Raw genomic sequence first — 18,768 nt, 5'->3', positions numbered from 1 at the left:
GACATTCACACTGTGTGCGATACATCATACTCTATACACGAATAAAATTTCCCATGCACTTCACTCATGTTAAGTGACCCTTCGATGGCATTCTAGAAATCTGTTATCTGAAGCAATATCTCATAAACATCTTAAGCGAATACCGAACATTACAATTCTTTGAACATATATTATCTCCATTAAGAACATGACATTGAGTATTTTGAAATGATCTTTCGAAGCTTTATCAAAACCAGAATTGCCAATAATATTGTTACTCTTGATATTCAGGTACACTAAAACCGATTTTGACACTGAACCTATACCTCAATTATGTGAATGGCACAACATTAGAAAATTTGTGGTGAATAAGGAATTTCCAATTAAATAGTATATTCAATATTAAAATGAAACCGAATATTTGCGACTGACACTCGTCGGGGGGTAATCGTCACCAAGAGTGTCAGTCGAAAACATTTGGGCTCATTTCATTATGAATATACTATTCAATCTTATATTGTAGTTCTGTACTACCAAGAAGCTTTCCATAAGGAACTTCAAAGATTCTGGCAATATGTAGCAAGGAAGGGAGTGGCGGTTTACTTTCTTCTTCAACTCAGAGGTGCTCGGAAGGTGGAGGACCAAAGGAACCACAAAGCTATCAAGTACCCCGTTGGGTTAAAACTTTTCATGGATACATTGCATACAAGAATAGCTTTGTGATATCAAATAAAAATACTTGCTATTAGGTAGGCTGGTGTAGTCTGAAGAGCCCTACTGGCGTAAAGAGCCTGTTTTCATGTCCCTGCTATATTTGAGACATGATGTTTGTATTTTTGATAACAATATGAACTTTTTTGATTGATACTGCCACTGTTTGCTACTGGATGTATATTTGTTCGTGAAGACATATTCTGACATTTTAATTTTCTATATTGAGATAAATTATCAAACATGTAAATAGAATTAACTGGTATTACTTTTATCAACAAATTGAACAACAGAACGGAGCCACTCGGGAATGTTTATTAGTAATTTACATAGTTTGAGTAGAAAAACAACAATATTAAAAACTTATAAAAGGGTGAACAGCTCAACACTGAACACAGGCCTACATGAGGGAATAGTTAATCTTCTTTCCAACGATAAGTGCATTTCACTAACTTTTCTAATATAAGCAGTTGCACACATACACAAATATCCCTTTTATGCTATACGGTATGGTTATTAAACTCCTACCAGTGAAATAGCCATAATGTTCCAGATGTCTTCTCATAAATGAGTCATACGGATCCTGAAAAACAAGGGTAACAGAAACCTTGTCAAGAATTATTGAGAGGAATTGATAAGAACTGTTGCTTAATGTAAAATACATTGATAAAATGTGAAGCAATTATATTGCGGTAGTGCCTATATTTTCCTTATCAATGCTAGAAGGATTTTGACTGACATTAAATACAATAAAGTAAAACACTTTGATCCAATCTAGGAATTATATATATTGTCTTAAAACTTGTTATACCTTCTCTGTAACACATATCTGTAACACGCTCTTCTAACTGAATTCCTACTTCATTTCAAATCCGCAAATTGTGCGGCTACAATATCTTTTGTTGAGGATGTACCCTTCTGAAGACTAAGTGGGTATGGAAATATTAACTAACCTAACACTGAAAAATTTGAATTTCAATGTTTCTGCAAATGAAGAAATATTGCCAAATTCGATGTTGCCAAACTATGAACAAGTCTTGAACATCCCAACTTGGGCCTCATATAGTGTTAGATCAAAAATAATTCAGTAATCAATTATTCTTATCAATATATTCATATCTTCTCAATGAAACAATTTGGTTTTTCACAATAACCCGACTCGTTTATTTCTACTCATCCTCATGAAGTAGAGCGTGTCTACTCACATCTTTCATCTTCTCAACACTGCTAGCCTGCAAGGTTTCACACCATTCATCCTCTGACTGCAGATGCTTCCAGAATCTGTTCTACACGGTGATGTAATTAATTTTTCATCACAAGATTATGAAATACTCATACTTGACCAAGGCAGGGTGACTGCAGTATTAGTTAGATCGATATCTTGCGATATAACTAAGCTGTCTGAGTTCAATAGCTAAACGAAATAGAAATTTTAAAATCTTGAATTGTGGGACAGCAATTGCTAGCCTTCTAACGCTAACCTGACATCACGCCTTAAATGTGTATGTTATGGCTAAAATGCTTACTTACATTGTCTGTCGGATATTGTTGGAAATCAATTGCTGTTCATCAATTCAAATAAATCAGAGTTTAGCTCCCTCTACCTGTGTCCTGTCTCAACAATGATTCAATAAGTGGTATTGATCGTAATAGGCTACTAATATAGATGTGTACAGCACACGCGCGTCAACGAAGAACAACTACCATATCATCAGGACTGAATACAAGTATGCCAGACCCCAATTGTGGAGCAGCATCTCGCCAGCTATCCGACAGTCGTCGAGCTTGTCCGCATTCAAGTCGAAATACAAGCAATTTCTTCTAAATGAATAACAGCCAGTCTTCAGGATTACCGGACCACAACCTAACATCGGCCTCGCCCTCCCCACATATGCCACCTCATTTTGTCGCTTGTGTCTTATATTCTCTGCATTACTTTTCATTCGATGTGCATGCCTCTTATTTTCTTCGCCTAGGCTAAGGTGGGTGTATGATCTTAAAGGCTACTCCAAGTTGTTTCGACACCTTCCTATCTTTTCATTGTATCGCAGTCTTGTGATGTTTTGAAACAATGAAAATATTAAGAAACCTGATTGATGATGTGTATTTGGGCAATGTATATGAAAATTACTTTTAGGTGAAATATTCGTTATCTCAATAATATCACTGATACATGTGTAAAGAAATTATGCTGTCTGGTGGTTAAATCAAGTCTGATTGTCAAGCAAAAACAATGATTGCGGACAGAGAGCGATGAACAACGTCAAAGCTTCAATGAATTTATTGAAAAGCTGGGGATGCCTGGGAAACAAAAAATGTAAAATGGATGCCTGAGAATTTTAGTTAACGTACATAGGGCCTATCCTATATTCATTGGAAACATGTTTCAGATTTTAATTTCAATTTAAAGAATTCTCGTAACAAAAAATGAAGTCATTACTTCTTTTCTCACAAGGTTTGCACAACCCGGGCCTGTGGGTTTCCATATATGCAAGGTATGATTTACAATTTTTTTTTCAACTTAGGAAAATTCCTCAGGTTGAAGATCACAGTAGGAACTACATGCTGCCATATCATTTTCTACAACTCGCTAAACTGGATCTGCAATCAAATGTTACATAAAAATTATATTTTGTCAACAAAAATGATATTGTTGGTTATAATAACATAGAGAACTTCATCATTGGTTAATTAGCAATTTTTATCAGTTCAATACACCACAAAAATGCGATACAATGAAAAGACAGGAAGGTGTCGAAGCGACTTGGAGTAGTCTATAGAATCAGACATCCACCTTGGCCTATGCGATGTAAAGAGGAGGCATGCACACAGAATGAAAAGTAAAAGAAGTTAGTATAGAAAAGAGAAAGCGACAAAAAATTGGGTGGCATGTCATGGAAGGTGAGATTGATAGGTCAGGTCGTGGTCCGGTAATCTTGAGGATGGACTAATATTTATTTAGTAGTAATTGCTTGTATTTCGACTTGAATGTGGACATGCTCGTCGACTGTCGGATGGCCGGTGGGATACTGTTCCACACATCTGGTTCGCCATTTGATAGAGCGATGATCTTTTCAGTCGATCATATGATATTTGGATGACGTGGACGCGGTTGTGTTGTACTTGTGCGCTTTTGAAGTCATCGAAATATTCGGGGCAATGACCGCAGTGGAACTGATACATAAACTTGGCGATTTCGAATTTCCGCATATCTTCTATGTTTATGACACCGAATCTCTTCAGCAGAGACTTGTTGGATGGACATCCAGGCCCCTTTGGACCCCTAGCTATGATACGGAGTACGTTATGTTGTAGTTTTGCAGTGGCTCGACTGCATTTTTACTAATTAGGGCACCTTCAGACTATGTCATCCTTTCGTTTGGTCATATAATTATAGCTGTAAACCAAATATCTTTTTAACTACATTGAATAAAAAAGATATATTACGAGACATGACTCATAATTAGAATCTACTCTATCATTACTACCAAAGAATTACCTGATTATCCAATTCGCTTTTGTTATCAATTTCTAACAGGACATTTTCCGTATCTTCAACATCTACGGCTTGAAGAAATTCGTTGCCAATCTCCTCAGTCCTCCTGGGAGAGCCAGTTTCCATCACTGCGTTTTGAGCCATTTTGTTTCTTGAGGTATATCTTCTAAACCATAATCACGTGTATACAACTTCAGGTGTTAAACATAACGAGACCTGAAATGAAGTATTCATAATTTACATGCAGCGCTGAGACGGTTTCTGCTTGGCATTATCTTATCAGTTTATCAGTCATTGCAAGAGCACTCAGATCAAATGGCGGCATCTCTAACCCTAGCTATAAATTTATCTAGTATGTTCAAGAGTATTGAAAGAGTAGCGAACTCACCTTATTGACAGAGACGCAGGTGTCGCATAGCGTCGTTATTTTGATGCGATCTACTCGTTGCAGCATGCTTGGTTGTATCCTAGCAACATTCGGAATGGCGCAATGGCACCATCATATGGCACCGTTTTGCAAGTACAAAGTGTTTTGAGAGAGAGAGAGAGAATCTTTATTCGTATACGTTACATATCAACATAACACTACACAAATGTAACAGTGAAATGTGACATGCAAGGTAGACGGGAGGCTCGATATGACATAGTCTTCAGAGCCGAGCCACCCGGGACAGGAGCAATTTTCACAGTCGATAACTAATGAAGAGAGCAAATTTAAGAGCAAATTCTCTGATGACATGTGACACGCTAATCATAGCAATTTACAACGTTGCAACGTTGTAAACGTTGTAAATTGCTATGCGCTAATGCTAACGCAGGGGCGGGCAACTTCTCCTGTCGGCGGGCCGGATATAGGAAAATTAAGTACTTGGCGGGCTGGATTGCTGAATCGATACATTGTTCGCACATTTATCCACATATACGAGGAATAAATCGTATTTAATGAATGTATTTTAACGTCAGCAATGTCACATCAAAGCCATTTTTCGACGATAATGGCGAAGACAATGTGAATTTGAGAATAAAATTGTCGCCGCCATGTCTGCTGCTCTCTGATCAATCAACACACGGTGCAATCCCTAATTAAGATTTCAAGGCGTTCGATAAGCCCGGTACCCGTGGTCTACCAAGTTTACCAGTTGAGTAGGTCGTTTATTCAACTGTGTGGCGTAACTAATCTCGATACTGAATTCATGCGGCCCGCGTCCTCTATATACGAAATTTGAAAAGTGGCCTGCGACCCGTTTTGTGTTGGCGACTCCTGGTATAAGCCGTGCCTTACAAAAGCCTAGAAGTGTGCCGTGCTACAAGTCGGCGGTTGCAGAATCAAATATAAGAAATATCAGCCTGGTGTAAATGACCATTGTAGTTGACAGAAATCATGATTAGCACAGACGACATTAGGGTTGAGTGCATCGTAAATGCCGATAATGCAAGTCTTCTTTCTCCTCGCTTCGAGGAACTTACGCGTAAGCTCCAGTCTCGCAACGCCGCGCGTGCGTATTACTATACACTATACAGGTGTAGAGATATGATATTCTTTTTCGCCTGCACCATCGAGATGCTTTGACGACGGAGTTGCGATACGGCCCCATGAGGTCATCTAGTCTGCGCCCCCGTTTTTTTTCTCCTCCTTTTTTTCTCCTCCCGTTTTTTTCTCCTCCTCTCTTTCTCCTCCTTCTCTCCTCCTCAAGATAGCGTAATGGTTAAGCGTCCGGCTTCTTGATCGGTAGGTCGTGGGTTCGATTCCCGGCCGGGTCAGACCAAAGACCTGATTAGTAACACTGGTATCCATGGCTTCCCTGCTTGGCGCTCATGCATTACTGGGATAGCATGGAGGGGTGGTGCATGACTTAGAAAGTCGTAAAGGCTATATCTGCACTTCCTTGTCCAGCGGCATATGCAAATCCTGCACTCATGGTATGCATATGCGCTGATCGTGTGTATGTATATCATGAGTCGGTGTTGTAGCGAACCGCTGGTCCTTTTAACCCGATGTCCCTAGCTAACGCCAGGCATCCGTTATGAAGGAAATATACTTTGCGTGTATTAGGATTTTAGTATATCATGACAACTTGTAGAACTCTACTATCTCTGCTAGTGTTGCGCAAGCTTTGTAAGCATTGTTACGCCAAACATAGTCCTAGCTAGAGTACTGTCTTTTTCCTGTCACTAGAACTTTACCAACCCGTTCTCATTGGCTAACGCATTACAATCGCATTCATTGTTACGCATTTCCGGGTATATAAACCCACGTTTCTCTGTGACGTCCCTTGAGATCTGAGATTCACCTCAGCGCCTAACGTATCTCTGCTGCAATACATCCGTACCGAGTGAAACTGTGAGTTAAGAAGTCGCCAACCTAAAGACAGCCAGCCAGTCGCCAAGTCAGCTATCTACTGCTCCAGGCACGACACAGCCTCACCGTCACAGTGTATATGCCGCGAAAACATCAAGGACAAAAATAAAACTACGTCCTTTCCTTTTTCCTCCATGCTATCCGTGATTGCTGAGCGCCTAGCAGGATAGCTGCGGATACCAATTTTCGAGTCTTTGGTATGACCCGGCCGAGGATCGAACCCACGACCTACCGCTCGAGAAGCCGGACGCATAACCATTACACCATCTCGCTCGGTCTAATAATAGCATATAGTCACTACAATTTGACGTAGTAAGCAAGTAGTGGGGAATCTCGGCAGACGGGGACCGCGGGCCCATTATCATGTAAGAAGGAAAACTGTCCGCGGGCCGGACAAAATCCCTTCGCGGGCCGTATGTTGCCCGCCCCTGTGCTAACGGGTTATAATAATTTGGTTCCAGAAGTAGAAATGTACTTTTAAGCATCATGAACCAAGTAGATCACGTGGTGGAAATTTTGTTGGATACTTTCTACTTTCAAGAAGCGATTCATTTAGCAGCAGCAATGGTGTGGCACCAGATTATCATCTCGCCTGCTTAGTTTCTACATATTCTGACATATTCATTATGATAAAAGGGCCAAAGACCAAGTCTAAGGTGTTTCTGTTATTCATAGTGTCTGTCGACTGGTATGGTCATTTACACCAGGCCTATTTTCTTCAATTTTATCTGTAGCTGCCGACTTCTAGGCTTTTATAAGACACCGCTTTCACGAATGAGATGGCGGGGGCAGCCAAGATAAACTTCCAACAAATGTTCCCTCTAATATTTGACTAGTCTGAGGACACTGCGCAGACCCTTGGACAACAGTGCGTAACGACTAAAAAAGAGGTCCTTCACTTCGGATTCTTTGTGCGCAACTTGGATTTTCTGTGCGCAAAGACCGTGTCAGTATACTGCGCATTTGCGCACGTGCGCTGCTTAGAGGGAGCATTGCTTCCAACACTTCGGTAGGAAGACCTAGGCTATGACTGCCACCTGTTACGCTGCATATACAAAATATAACTTCGGGTGGGACGAGTTCCAGGGGTAATTATGGTGGTGGGTAATCCGCCGTCAACGACGCAATAGAACACTGCTAGATTCTCGACGTTAGAATTGTATCGAATGAGACTATTTAAATTTGTATTCATTTGACTGGTCAGACCCGCAAGGCTCAAATCCGGGCCGCAACCCACTGACGAATCATAAGTCGCAACCAGAGGTGGTCAGTAACGAAGTACTTCTACTTTTTCGAAATACTCAAGTAGTTTTCCTCTACTTCTGGTGCTTACTCAAGTATATATTTTTTCGCTACTTCTACTTCTACTTCGCAATATTTTGTGAACTACTTACTTACTTTTCGCTATTTTCAGTTTGTCAAGTAGAAGTTATTTAATCCCCCAATAAGAAAGATAGCCTAAGGAATTTCGGGGCTGTTTTCACGTAGTACCAGGGTTGTAACCAACAGTGTTGGGATCAAGTCACTACCTTCGAGTCACGAGTCATCTCGAGTCATTGCACATTTTGACTCGAGTCAAGTCAAGTCAATGGATTTTCGAAGGTGACTCGAGTCAAGTCAAGTCACTCGTTTTTTGGAGGTGACTCGAGTCAAGTCAAGTCAAGTCAAGTCGAGTCACGAGTCAAGTCACAATTCAAGTCAAATTGAATTTTCGCAGTATCAGTGACGATTCAAACTCATTACATTTTGTTAGCTGTGTGATAAACAGAATAATTGGCCATTTATCTTGAATAAAATAACGAATATAAAAACTGTATTTAGTAGGCCTATAGCTACTGCTACATGATACAGTCTGTTATTATCAACCAAGAGGATTGAATGCGAAGCCCCGAGAAGTTGAAACAAATTGATATGATACAATACACTTCCCATATACACATCCCTGAGACTATAGACGCATAAACTATATTCGCTCGATTTTTCAATCATACCAGAGGGTTGGTTAAGGTGATCACTGTAATCAATGTAAGCACTGGGCCACCTAAAGAAACACCTGAGATAGTTGCTTTTGGATTAATCTACTGCTACTACGACAACGTAAGCTGTGATCATTTCGGTTGTGGTCAATCAATTTGTGATGTAACAGTAGAGGATCAGGGAACGTACCATCAGTGAATGTGTGGTTACACTCACACATGACACAGGCGTATCGCGATCGATACGAACAAACACAAAATACAGTGATTTAATCGACATCGTTTACTTGATGACTTGAAATTGACTCGTAAATTTTTCTCCGAGTCACGAGTCAATCCACATTTTTGAAGCGCCGAGTCAAGTCAAGTCAAGTCATTTTTGCAAAGTGACTCGAGTCAAGTCAAGTCATAGGAAAAAGTGACTCGAGTCTGACTCGAGTCAAGTCATGACTCGAGTCATCCCAACACTGGTAACCAACCCAGCAAACACCCGATATCCCATGGATTTACTGGTATGTCCACAATTGTTCCAACTCGTCCCACCTCCCACGGTTAGTTACTGAGGACTTGCTCAGTTTGTCACAAACTGGACGTCCAGTTATGTAACTCCAGATGACTTCCAGTGGAAGAAATTTTTGGAATATTCCTATTCCCGTCACCAATGAATATTCCAGAGGATGTCATAGTAGTATGTCACCTGGATGCGACGTACATAGGAGTTCATCAGGATACCCCTACTTGGATATCGCTTTCATGGGGTCCAGCTGGCTTGTTGAAAATGACATATTATCATTATTCTTCCCCATGTGGGTTGCACACATCGCGGACGAAATCGTAAGACATATAGGCTTATAGCCATTTATCAGTGTACTGGTTTTATGAAAATATATCACAATCCTGCGTTGTATTGATTCGATGAGATTGTTAATAAGCTGAACAATAAAGAGGCGTATAGCTGGACCCATAAGCGTGCACAACTGCACAATTGTGCACATCATGGCGAAATACGTGTTCTGAATATGTATCCCGATATAGCGAAATACAGGAACAAATGTGCGCATCAATGTGAAATTGTGATGCACGTGGCGGCATCACAACGTGATTCACTAAGGATGATACGCCATGACTATTCGTAGCACACGGCACGTCTCTACAATCGCGGCCCTATCATGAAAACCAGACAGACATCTTCAAACCAGACAGCCTTCTTCCTTCTCCGTCACGTGTTACCTGCGCAGTGCAGCGCGACGACGCGTGCATCTGGCATTTGATTTGAATCTGAGTTGATGTCTGTGCGACTGATGCGACGAGTTTCTTAGAGATAATGGACGCAGACAAAACATAGTCATTGATTAGATTGAGAAGCTGTACGAAGCAAAACAGAAGACTTGCTGTCTGTTGTTAGTGTTGTTGATTCAGAAACTATACCTGAACCGCTCCAGCAGAGAAACAGTTTGAATTGGTAAGAGTTCTAATTTTTACAATGATGCGTGGCGTAAATAGACCTTACTATACGGTTTACCGTATACATTTCTTGTGAGCGTAATTTAGCTTCTCCTTTTTCGTCGATAGTTTGTGTTCAATATCGATATATGGTAGAACAGAACATTAATTGTTTGCTACGCCTTCTTCGAATACAGATACGCCATACTGTGAAGTGTGAATACGCTGTAATATGATTGAAACGCCATAGATACCGATTTGCTGATTCATTCCAATAGCAATGCTTTGCTGGTCGATAGACTTGAATGTTCCTCAAGATAGTGATAAAAATATCTTGTGTATTTGCTAGGTCATATAGTAATTTATGTAATGAGGCAATTATATATTGCTTGATCACTGGCTAACTCTATGAATTATACTAGTTCGGTTGCGCTTGAGACTGGTTGCCGCCATTGTGGATTATTCCCAATTTACAACTCCTGTTGAACTTGTAAGTATTCTGCTGACTTTTCCTTCGAAAACCTTATAAAATGAGTACATTTACTGAATAGTATATCTTATATACAATCTCTATGAGTAATTGAGTCTGAACAAGTGCAATTAAGTTATATACTTTGATAGGATACCATGATTGATTATTATCAAGTTCATTGTTGATGACTATGCACCTTTGTCGTACATGAAACGCTCTTGCCGTGGCCAAATTCACCCTGTATATATAGCCGCACCCGTGTAAATTGTCCAGTATCGTCAACGGCAAGGTAACTGATGTGATATACAAGCATATTGTTTGAACGTGATGGAAGGCATTGTTTTAAAATTGGGTTGAACCCCTCTGCAAGGTAAGGAAATGCATGTGCCTCAATCAAACCCTCAACTCAGAGCCGCGGTTTGGCCTATATTGCCCAGCAAATCGCAGCTATCAGGATGAACTATCGAATTACCATTGATGATGTAATCATATTCCGGGTGATTCGCAGTACGGTAGCCAATATTCTCGCCAACAATAACCTGATAACTGGTTAGTGTGTAAATGTACTATTAGCAGCATGCTTGCACCCGCATCGGTTTGTTTTTGTTTCACGTGCTGTCAGATGCCTTTAATACAACCATTCTGATTATTTCAATTTCCTAGATATCAGCAATGTCTACCATTGGTGATGAACACGTCAAGCAGACTGTACGAAGAATGCATTATAGAGTGCGCAGTGTACCGTCAACATAATGAAGTACTAAACCACAGCATGGGCTTCAACTCGATAGAAAAGAGCACGGACCAAGTGGTGCCTGTATGATATCATTTTCTGTGAGTTGCATGGTAATCCTACCTATCATATCCGAAAATCAATGTTCAAAATCAGAAGCTATTCTCAGGCACCGGATGCGAAATCCATTCATCAACAATGTCAAGTGTTGCGCCATGCCCCGGTATCAAAGTTGGAGAGCAAACGAAGGTAACATAAATAACTTGGATACAATTTGAAAAAACCAAAGATGGTGTAAGAATTTTTGGTTGGTACTCAATCAGTCATAGCGGCATACATTCCTGCTCAAGTTAAAGTAGCAGTACTGACCGAGTGTTCAAGTAGAAGTAGAGAATCAAGTTCTCAAAATTGCATGAGTATCAAGAAGTGGATTAGCCCGAATTGTGGAATTCTTAAAGTATAATCGTAAGTGACCATTTCCGAATATAGGTATAGTCAAGGTAAAAGTATATCGTCGCAGTGGAAGCAAAGTATCTTATGTCCATTTTACACATTTTGGGAAAATTAACTTTGAGTGAAGTTTTCATCTTCTTTCAGCCATATATTGGCCCCGATTAACTTTGATACACTGAGACAGATATAACCATGGCTAAGCTATGACGGAAAGAAATACAAAAATTTTCGAAAAGTCGATTTTTTTCAAGTTTGAAAAAGGGAGCTTCAAAATTTGAAGACTGGACATAAGATACTTTGATTCCACTGCGACGATATTAGCATTGGTACTCCAGTAGCACTAGAAGCAACATCCTAAATTTCTGCTCCAGCGTACGCAGCAGTTTACAAGCAATGTTAAAACTACAAGTGGAAATAAAATTATAACCCAAGCGAAACATCAAATTTCTAATCACGTGTACGTAGAGATCTCTGAGGCATGTAAAAACTGCTTTTAGTACAAGCAGAAATAGAGTTGAAAGAACTCAAGTAATTTGTTTGATAGAGTAGATTTGGTCTACGTCAGAAGTGGCCAACCCGTGGCTCGCGAGAAGGTTTTCAGTGTCACGTGAGTTAATTTTCGAAATTGGTTGTTGTATCAATAAATCAAATAGGCAGGTAACTTATAGTGAGCTTGCAAGATCAACCGTAAATGTGATTAGCCTGACCGCGAGCTTTATGATGTTGATGACGAAAATATACGTTCCGACTCATTGACGGAGGCAAGGACCATCCACATTTTCGTGTATGAACATGAAGTCGAATATTTCGTCGCAGATTTATTTGACTTGATATTTTTCTTGACACTTCACGCGATTTATTGTCACTCGATTTCTAGTATTGTTTCCCTCTCATGAAAATTAAATATGCGCCCATTCTACAGAATTGAGCCTAACTATATTCGCAATTATGTGAGAACGTGTTGTCCTACATGCGACTTCGCGCCTGCACTCGCAGAAAGATAGTCGTTGATGAAACCTTTGCGCAAAATGATCGACAGACGTCCACTGAAATCTTCGATATTGATATATATACAAGCCGTGATTATTCATGTCCTGGTCAATTGAGCCAAGCTGTATACAGAGGCGACCCACAATATATGCAACATTATTATTGCCCGAATTCATTCATTAACTTTGAAAAAATTTCGCGCTTGGCCCAGCTAGGACTTGTACACAGTGTTTTCATGACATTTTCGTTATCGAATTTGATGCATAGTAATATTAATATATGTCCTATTTTTACCATTACCCAATCCTGTTTGCTCCTATCGGACGATTAAAAAAAAGGACATCAACATTAAAGTGGCCCGTGCAGTGGTTCGTAAATCTCATGTGGCCCTTTGGCTGAAAAGTTTGGCCACCGTTGATCTAGGTGTTGCATTATCATAGCATGTAATTGTAAATTACTGTTTCCAAGTACATGTTATCCAAGTAGTGTTGTTACCCAAGTAGAAGTAGAGGTGACATCATAAATATATTGTGTATATGTATCGATTTACAAGACATGATAAGACTACTCCAAGTGGAAATAGAAAATGAACTTGAAAATTAGTCAAGTAAGTCGTTCAAAGAAGTAGATCTGGTCTTGGTGTCGCTTTCTTTGAGCATATATAATTGTTCCCAACCATTATGCAATCTGTACTGTGTATTCTGGCATTGCGATGCTATGATGTATTATTTCTTGTAATCCATGTACGCCATATACCAAACTAATCCGCAAATCAATGAAAAGGTAATCACTTCTCCGCTGCCTGCTGCAAAGTCCATTCATCTGCAACACAAGTGGACTACGAGGAAGCAGTGAATTCTTTGTTACGTCATGCCCCGGAAAAAGTCAAAAAGCAGCAATTGAAGGTATCGATCAGTTGAGCTCATATGAAACCGGGAGGGGTCAAAGTAGTCGGTGTTGGTACCCAAGTAGAAGTAATGTCATAGATTCCCTCCCAAGCATAAGTAGCAATTTACAAAGTAAAGTCGAGTCCGCTGAATTCTGAGACCGTATAACCGCTTTATTCGGCCAAAAATGCTTGTACAGGAGAGAAATAAAATTGCATTTAAAATACTCTGGCCGGTTAATGCGAACAGCGCCGATTATGTGGTTAATTCGGCCAAAGTGGGCGGAACCACACTGTGAATAAAGTAGAGTCGACTGTATATCAAAACTGTACTGAAAGTATGAGTAGCGATTTACAGGGTATGCCATACCTATTTCAAGTGCAAGTACTCTGTAGTTTAATGAAAGTCGATTTGGGCGTAATATCGCATTCATTAAATATGTAACGCAGTGGCGACAAACTCGCCTGATGTCGCAGGCCGGACTCGAAAGCTTTAGATCGCTCGCAGGGTCCATCAATGGAGTATTCCAAACTATCACCTGAAAATCCGTGCAATGGCCTTTCATTTGAAACTTTTCTATCAGGCCTTTCAACACAGTAGTGTAATAGATGAATTATATTTCGGATCATATGGGTTCTATTCTAGTTGCACCTATATTAGCAAACAACGAAATTGTCAATAATATGGTGATTAGGCGGCAGAATACAGTTGAAAATCAATGAAACAGTATCTCTTCTAATATGATGCAAGTCGGTATTTTTCTATGCTACCGATGTTTTACTCGAACATGGTGGTAAACCTGGGTATGCGTTGATGTAAACAAAGTATTTAAATGTAAATGCGGACGTTGGAATTTTCTAATCGTCTTAAAAAGCGATTCTGGTTTCCCTCAGGCCGGAAACCATTGGAGTCTTTTGTGATGCACTAGTGCGACCACAGATATTGTAATTATATTTTTGTGAAACTATCGTATTCACCATGTAACTTGCACGTAGCAGTTCCGTATTGGCGTTTTTGCTTCTGTTTTAGGGAATTTTTCCATAGAACTCGGAACACAATATTCAATTTTTTCCGTACTGGACATTTGCAGTGTTAAAGGATTATTTAATGGAATTATTTCTTGTGAAAATTTCAAACATTAGAAAAGTGCTGCATAATACACGCATTGTTCAATCTACGCAGAATTGCTAGGCAGTCTGTATGTTTGAAACCCCTGATGTAATGGAATGTGGCTTCTTCCGAACACGGGTTGGGTAGTGAAGTAGAAGTAGTCAGTACTGCTCAAGTAATACATCATTTCTATTGAAGTATATATAGTGGTTTACAAGACATGTTAAACCGACCTCAAGGAAGCAGTTAGTGTGATGTCGTAAACTTGGTCGAGGTGTCGGTTGATTTTAGCATATAACTGTAAGTGGCGATTATCAAATAGAAGTATTCAGCGTTGGGACTATAGTGGAAGGAGAAGTAACTTGGAGTAGTTTTAACATACTTCGTAAATCACAGCATACTCCAGTATATATTGAAGTTGAAAGGTACTCGAGTAGTTTGAAAATAGTAGATTTGGTTGTAATGTTTCATTCTTTTACCATGTAATGGTTCGAACATGTGTAGCCGAAGTAGAAGTGGTTGTTTTTAGTGCTCAAGCTGAAGTAAGAAGTAACATCATAAATTTCTATTGAAGTAGAAGTAGCGATTTTCAAGGTATGTCAATTATTTCAAGTGGAAGTAGAAATATAAGTTGATAAGTACTCGAGTAGTTGAAATAGTAGTCTTCGTCGAACAGGAGTAGTTAGTTCTCAAGTAGACATCTAAGTAACGTGAATCTGTAGTGAAGTGTAAGTAGCGCTTTCCAAGGCGTTGTTTAACTACTTCGGGGGGAAGTAGGCAACGTAAAGAATTCACTGACAATCTGTATGTATTTCAGGCACAAGCGCCAAGAAGAAACGTTTTGGTGCAACCACTTGCGATTGCCGAAGAAAAAGAATAGGAACTCAACATCAGCAAACGGTGCTTTGATTTAATTCTTGCATTGTGAATTTTTACTGAACCCGTTTTGTCATGCTCGTTTCAAATTGTTGCTGTTTCTTTATTCCTGTGATACCATTCTTCCATATAATCAATGTTTTTTTCACGTGGACTGTTCCATTAGCTTTGAGTTGTCCTAGCAGTTGCAGTGTCTTATATTCCTACGACACCTTTTTATGTACTTAAACTAATGACAAACAGTCAAAGTAAAAAAGCATTGAGTGATTTTAGCAGCTGCTGTTTGGTAAACCCCTGTGACACATTTTCTATGATTACTTGTTGCAATATGATTTTTCACTTCAGTGGTAGCAGTTCTCGCCTTTCACATTTTGTGTTTCGTTAATAGTAGCATAGCTTCGTTGATAATAACCAATATCATATTTGTATTTAGCCAGTTTCGTTACCCACTCACCCAATATACGCTGTGTGTGAGTAGTATAGCTTCGTTGCTCGCTCAGCCAATATACGCTGTGTGTGAGCTGATATGATGTTGTATCCCATGTTGTTAGCCGTGAGGCGTTGAACCAGGTATGGAGTGGAGATGAGAAAGAGGGTGAATGACACTTCCATAGGGAGTGACGTCATGTCCACAGTACGTGAGGCGTGTCAGTAGGGAGTGGCGCCATGTCCACAGTACGTGAGGCGTGTCAGTAGGGAGTGGCACCATGTCCACAGTACGTCAGGCGCGTCCATTAGTGAACCACGTGACGTCCACAGTACGTCAGGCGCGTCCATAGGGAACCACGTGACGTCCAGGCTAGGTCAGACGAGTCCATGAGGAGTCGCTTCATGTCCACAACACGTCATTGCGGACGTACTCAGAGAGTGGACAGGACGTCTCTAGTTGTCGACAAATCCAATCCAGGGAGGTAACGGCAGGAAGTAACCGGATGTCCGGCCTGCTATTCCACCGGAAGTCAACTGGACGTCAGGTGTTTGCTGGGCAAGTCACAAGGCTCCGAGTCACAAGTCAATCTCACTTTTATCTTTTTGACTCGAGTCAAGTCGAGTCATTTTCAATTCCCACCAAGTCAAGTCCGAGTCCAAGTCAGCGAACAGAGCATCGAGTCCGAGTCATGGCATTATGACTCGAGTCCGAGTCCAAGTCATTTCGTTGACTGCTCAGTTTCCTGTTAAAGTCTTCTTGTACCCACTTTTTTTTTTAACTCTGTTTGGTGATATTGAATGGTTCGCATTCATAATATATCAATTTTCCTCACTTTTAGCAGTTTCTGGTCTCATTTTCAAGCACCAGTACCAACAAACGAAATCCCAATAGTGTGTTGGTTTCGAAATTACAATGAAATGTCGGTCTTCGCCGTCTGATTCTCGAGTCAATGACTTGCTTCGAGTCATGCGCAATGACTCCAGTCCAAGTCGAGTCAATACACAGATTGACTCGAATCGAGTCGAGTCATTCCGTATTTTGAGAAAATGACTCGAGTCGAGTCATCCGAAAATCGTGACTCGAGTCTGACTCGAGTCGAGTCATGACTCGAGTCATTACAACCCTGCGTAGTACCAACATTTAATTTTCATAAAAGTCATGTAATACCCAGAATTTTCGTTGCGCTTCGCTCACAGTAGATATGGAGTGACAAATATGTTCTAACGAAAGTATCGCTGAATATCATTTAGATACCGGGTTGCGTGGTTCATCTGTTCACACTGCATTGTCGCCTATACCAAATATTGCATCACAGTAAGTATGGCCGGCCACCCATAACGTTTGAAACTATTGTTTCGCAATCTAGCAATAACCTATTATACCTAGCTGCCCATGACGTTTCCTTATCTGGAAAGTGGACTTTGACTTTTTTTCAACATTTGACCTGTTTTATCAGACCACCGTTTAAACCAGTGGTTCCCAACCTTTTTCGACTCATCGCCCCCTTTTGAAGCTCCACATGGATCATCGCCCCCCAAATATTGAGAACCGAAAATGGGCATATAAACTGGGATCACCGGCGAGTTGACCAATAAAAAAAGGCTAACTTTTCGGCTCGACCTCGAAATTACACTTTTACAGCTAAATTTTCGTGAGTTGACTAAAAAAGGTCATTACTCCGACTTGACTCTAATCATCACCGTAACAGCACTTCGTCAGCCCCCCCCCCAAAAAAAACATTGGTCTTTGGCCCCACAGGGTGCAAAACCAAACCCCAGACCCCCCTCAGTCAGTGGGCTGTTTGTCGCTACATATCATCAGCTATACCCTATTTCATTCAACTATTAGCTCACCCGGGCCTGCATGGTGCACAAGACCTTAGTAGTCGAGCACCATAAAACCCCTTATAGCCTACATACATACCCTATTTCATGTACTGTTTGGTGAGTCACCGTACGTCGCCTAAACGCGCGAAGCGCTAGAAATTTATATAATTCATGTTTGAATCGGTCAATATTTGGTCGGGAATTGCATAGGCCTATATATTGGTATCAATTTTTTATCCTCTCTCTGCTCACGTATTCAGATTTACCGGTAGAGCTGAGTGAGGAATGTTGGAAAAGGTAGGACCCCTAAATATTAATTAAACATCTTCGGCCGGAATCGTTGATATATTGACTTCGTTACATGATGCTATTTCGTGACCTCCTATATCTGCTATGTCACAAGATACGGAAATCGCCAAAACGTACCAAACTAATAGACACGCATGATTTCAAATTGGTATTTCTTTACTGGCAAATAATTTTTTCCCTGCGGGATGGCATTTGACCTGTAGGGCTCAGGTCGCCAGGACAGGAACATTCGACGCCAGCCATTGAAGCGTCTATGTGGACGATTAAACATTTATATATATATATATACCGAAGTTTTCGGTCATCACAAGAGCGTTCCTTTTCGGCCAAGGTCTTCTCGCTGCTGATCGTTAAGGCACACTTCTCGGAGTCGCATGTTACATGGCTCATCATAACTTCATATGTCTTGGTGCGTCGTGGTGCAGTAACGGCCGACGCCGAATTCTTCCATTCCCATAAATTATGCGTCTATTTTTGTTTGGTGACGGGTAGCCTACCCCAAAATCAAAATATATGGCCATATTCTATCGCGCCCAGCGCGAAAAATTTTTGTAAATGTTGCATGAATTTCAAAAAAATTACTCTGTAATTTATGTTAATTCAAGAAATAATTTTGGGCCTCCTTCGAGTTCGGGCCCTCCACCCCCAATTGGGGGTTTGGGGTGAGGCAATTACGGTCCTGAATCCAATATAGCCGTTTTAACGCGTCATCGCCCCC

The 18,768-nt window shown here is 40.5% G+C and overlaps 1 protein-coding gene and 1 long non-coding RNA gene across 20 annotated transcripts in view; one reads left to right on the top strand and one right to left on the bottom strand.

Annotated features, from left to right (window-relative positions):
* The window catches only part of LOC145434229 (uncharacterized), a 43,605-nt gene extending 38,917 nt beyond the window's left edge, over positions 1-4,688 (bottom strand). For 15 of the 17 annotated variants that reach the window (XM_080311564.1, XM_080311568.1, XM_080311569.1 and 12 more), the window contains exons 1-4: positions 4,575-4,688; positions 4,190-4,402; positions 1,896-1,976; positions 1,219-1,273 (exon numbers count right to left, since the gene is read on the bottom strand). In XM_080311564.1, the coding sequence (XP_080167690.1) occupies positions 1,219-1,273; positions 1,896-1,976; positions 4,190-4,330 (277 nt within the window). In that variant the 5' untranslated portion in view covers positions 4,331-4,402; positions 4,575-4,688. Of the gene's footprint in view, positions 1-1,218; positions 1,274-1,895; positions 1,977-4,189; positions 4,403-4,574 lie in introns of those variants that run through there. The other 2 variants (XM_080311570.1, XM_080311576.1) reach the window with 2 other exon arrangements.
* A 4,310-nt stretch (positions 4,689-8,998) lies between these two features.
* LOC145434227 (uncharacterized) lies at positions 8,999-15,960 on the top strand. Of its 3 annotated transcripts, none has more exons than XR_013913296.1 (5): positions 9,445-9,983; positions 11,100-11,270; positions 11,339-11,418; positions 13,396-13,517; positions 15,427-15,960. It is a non-coding gene; the product is annotated as an uncharacterized LOC145434227 (long non-coding RNA). The 3 variants fall into 3 exon arrangements; XR_013913297.1 differs by lacking the exon at positions 9,445-9,983 and adding an exon at positions 10,039-10,454; XR_013913298.1 differs by lacking the exon at positions 13,396-13,517 and having other exon boundaries at positions 8,999-9,983.
* The last annotated feature ends 2,808 nt before the right edge of the window (positions 15,961-18,768 follow it).

This window comes from Botryllus schlosseri, chromosome 2 (genome assembly GCF_051294905.1).
Source record: "Botryllus schlosseri isolate E-star chromosome 2, Bs_hap1, whole genome shotgun sequence".
NCBI lineage: Eukaryota > Metazoa > Chordata > Ascidiacea > Stolidobranchia > Styelidae > Botryllus > Botryllus schlosseri.
Note: the sequence above shows the minus strand (reverse complement) of the source record. Positions and strands in the feature narration are given on the sequence as shown.